Raw genomic sequence first — 2,940 nt, 5'->3', positions numbered from 1 at the left:
CCGGGGGCACCTGTTTTCTGCCCCTTGCTGGGAAAGCCACATCGCCTGCTCTCCAACCACAAAGCTGCCCAAGGAATTGTCCTCAGGCAAACCAGAGAGCACACGTTGCCACGGGGCAGCTGGTGGTGAAGGTGGGGGAGAAGCTTCCTGCGCTGCGTGGGGCTGTGCATTATCTACTGAACTCAAACCGTAACTCTGTAAAGATCAAGGCCCAAGCAAAATAAACTGTGCATAAAAAGGAAAAAATTCTGTGCCTCATACCCAGCTGGTCCACAACTTAAGCTTGCACTCCAGTTAGCAGAGACCTGCTGACAAAGCACCAGATCCTCTGTTTTCCGAAGGCAAAGTAGGCATTTCTCTAGAAAATTCACATTTTGATCTAAGTGAAAATGTCTCAGAGAAAGAAGGGCCTTGAATTTCTGCATTACCTTTATGGTCATGGAATGTAATGATAGCAGCATCTTCATCAGGCAGCTGCTGAACGTCCACCACCTGCGCACCTCCATTCTTCTTACTTTCAAAGTAGATGGCTATATAGTCACTGGGTATGTCAGGGGTGATATTTTCCACCCTAACACTTTTTGTGAGCTCAAGGCACCGCGCAGTAATATTTTGTTGCTTTGCTCTGCGGTGTTGATTAAGCTTTTCAGCAAATTCCCTTGCATCTAGAAAGAGAATGGAGAAAAAAAACAAACAAACAAATAAAAACCCCCACAAAATACAAAAACATGAGACCAGTGGCTCATTTTTTTACTATGATGTCAATGCAGAGGTGCCCACAAAGCTACTACTTTCCAAATACTCAGTATCTGTCACCTAGTATTCACCATATGGTTGATCACAGCTGTTGATGCAATTACGTAGACAGAATTTGTCACTAGTTTTCCTGCAGAGCAGCACTGAGTCTCTTTAACATCCCTCACCAAAACATATGGTCAGTTTAATTTTTGTGCTATGGCTTTATACACGGCTAATCAGACATAAGTCAACAGTTTAAATTTGGATTCTTTCTGGTTTACGATAACCACATTCTGTTTTTGGCTATGTCTCCCCCCACTGTCATCACAGTAAAAGATAGTCAAGTTACTTTTACATCTGTAAGACAATCACACAATCAAGTTTTTAAAGCGTCTAGGTATTTCCTAAAGGTTACACAAAAATTTGGGACTGGACCATGACATGAAAGCTATCAAGAGAGATCTGCAACTTTGACTCCTTCTTACCAGTATTTCCGCTAAAAGTAACTACAGCAGCACGTATTTCTGGTATCATTTCCACAGTGAAGTCACCATCATCCTCTGACAAGCCACTGATGTTCTCTACCAGCATAATTAACATGCAATTTTTCATTGTCTCCTGCAGATTCTCAAGCACCACCATAGGGGACGGCAGGGATCCCTCAGAGTCCTCCACTTGGCACAGCTTCTGGAGCGTCTCCGCTTGCCATGGCTTCACTAACAGATCGATTTTCTTCAAGGAGTGATGCTCCCTTTGCAAAACTTCTTGGGCATCTAGTTCCACAGGAAAATAAATAAAGATGTAATCTTTCCTTCCCCTCCCACCACAGCAAAGCAACATGTTAGACTACACGTTTTCTCCTTGGACAGAAGAAACAGAAATAAGGCAAAACTACACTGAAAGTTAGGGCCAGGATAAAAGCTACTCTATGATTTAGATGTTCCCAGTCCCCCAGAGGGAAAAAACCCCCTGTGTATTTAACAAATATTTAACTATTAACTATTTAACTATATTTGACCATTTCCTCTATTTGTATACATCCTTCACACACTAACAAGTAGCCAACAGCATTTCAGCATAGAGGAAAACTACAAATAAATTGAGGCTACTTTAAAATAATTTTCTCCACAGAGGTGAGCATTCACCTCTGTCTTACTGTGGTGGTGCAGCTGCCCCAGGGCCACTCTGAGATCTCGGGATAAGTCCCACTGTGCTGTTATCTTGGTAGCAAGCACTGGTATCTCAGTTACAAGTACCGCAACTTGGGCATCAAGCACCTCCTGGCCACCCCGGCCATCTGTGGCCTGAAAAGAACATCAAGGTAACCAATTCCACTGAATCATTCTGTTAAACTGACTGATGATTAAGTGCTCATCTTGTGATCTATCTCAAAAATATTAATAAATCCTAAATTGCTGCTAACCCAAAGCAGCCTAGAAAAACATTTTACTCGCGACACTTAAGAATACATAATATTTAGTACCCCTTTTCCTCCCAACCTCCAAAGCCATGGCAATTGAAATGAATATGGCAGAAAATATGACAAAATAATATTTACCTGTGATCTGCAGTTAATACTGTACTATGCTTTATCCAGTCTCCTGAGCTAGAATTAAAGCTTACTTATTCTGCAGCCCTCCTGACAACGTTTCTCCTGCATTATTCTCTGTGAGCCTTGACCAAGCATTTGAGTCAGGTCTATAGATCTCCTTTCCCTGTGGGTTATCATAAACACTGTCAGAAGGCCACATCTGCATTGGACAGACAGGCTCTTTTTAGATCCTGATACTCTTCGGGAATAATGTGTCATTTCTGCTGGAGCAATAGCCACAGCGAGATCCAGCACCAGAAAATGCCTATTTTTAAAAGGGAGCTCTAGTAATATAAGATACGATCATACCTTCCTCATCCTGAAAGGTGATGATAATTTGCTGATCTGTTTTGACACAGGACTCTATGGGCCCCCCACCAGACTTCTTTTTATTTTCAAAGTACATTTCCACAATCTCATCTTCTATTTGCTCCCCGGAGGCAGTGGTTACCACTATGACAGACTTCCTAGAGGTTGCTTTTTCTGCTTCGAATTTCTCACATGATTCTGAAATGGAAGATCACACCTCGATGCCTTAGGTGAAAGTTAAGACAAAAAACTCCAAGCTTATTATTTTACAAGCTTTCACTCTACTTTTGTTCAGGTCTTAG

The 2,940-nt window shown here is 42.0% G+C and overlaps 1 protein-coding gene across 1 annotated transcript in view; it reads right to left on the bottom strand.

Annotated features, from left to right (window-relative positions):
- LOC104273634 (poly [ADP-ribose] polymerase 14-like) overlaps positions 1-2,735 on the bottom strand; it is a 15,446-nt gene extending 12,711 nt beyond the window's left edge. Inside the window, exons 1-3 of the mRNA XM_009869026.1 lie at positions 2,639-2,735; positions 1,224-1,511; positions 429-665 (exon numbers count right to left, since the gene is read on the bottom strand). Of these exons, the coding sequence (XP_009867328.1) occupies positions 429-665; positions 1,224-1,511; positions 2,639-2,735 (622 nt within the window). The remainder of the gene's footprint in view (positions 1-428; positions 666-1,223; positions 1,512-2,638) is intronic.
- Between the last annotated feature and the right edge of the window lie 205 nt (positions 2,736-2,940).

This window comes from Apaloderma vittatum, unplaced genomic scaffold (genome assembly GCF_000703405.1).
Source record: "Apaloderma vittatum isolate BGI_N311 unplaced genomic scaffold, ASM70340v1 scaffold2185, whole genome shotgun sequence".
Lineage (NCBI taxonomy): Eukaryota > Metazoa > Chordata > Aves > Trogoniformes > Trogonidae > Apaloderma > Apaloderma vittatum.
The sequence above is the reverse complement of the archived record's forward strand: the minus strand, read 5'-3'. Positions and strand labels throughout refer to the sequence as shown.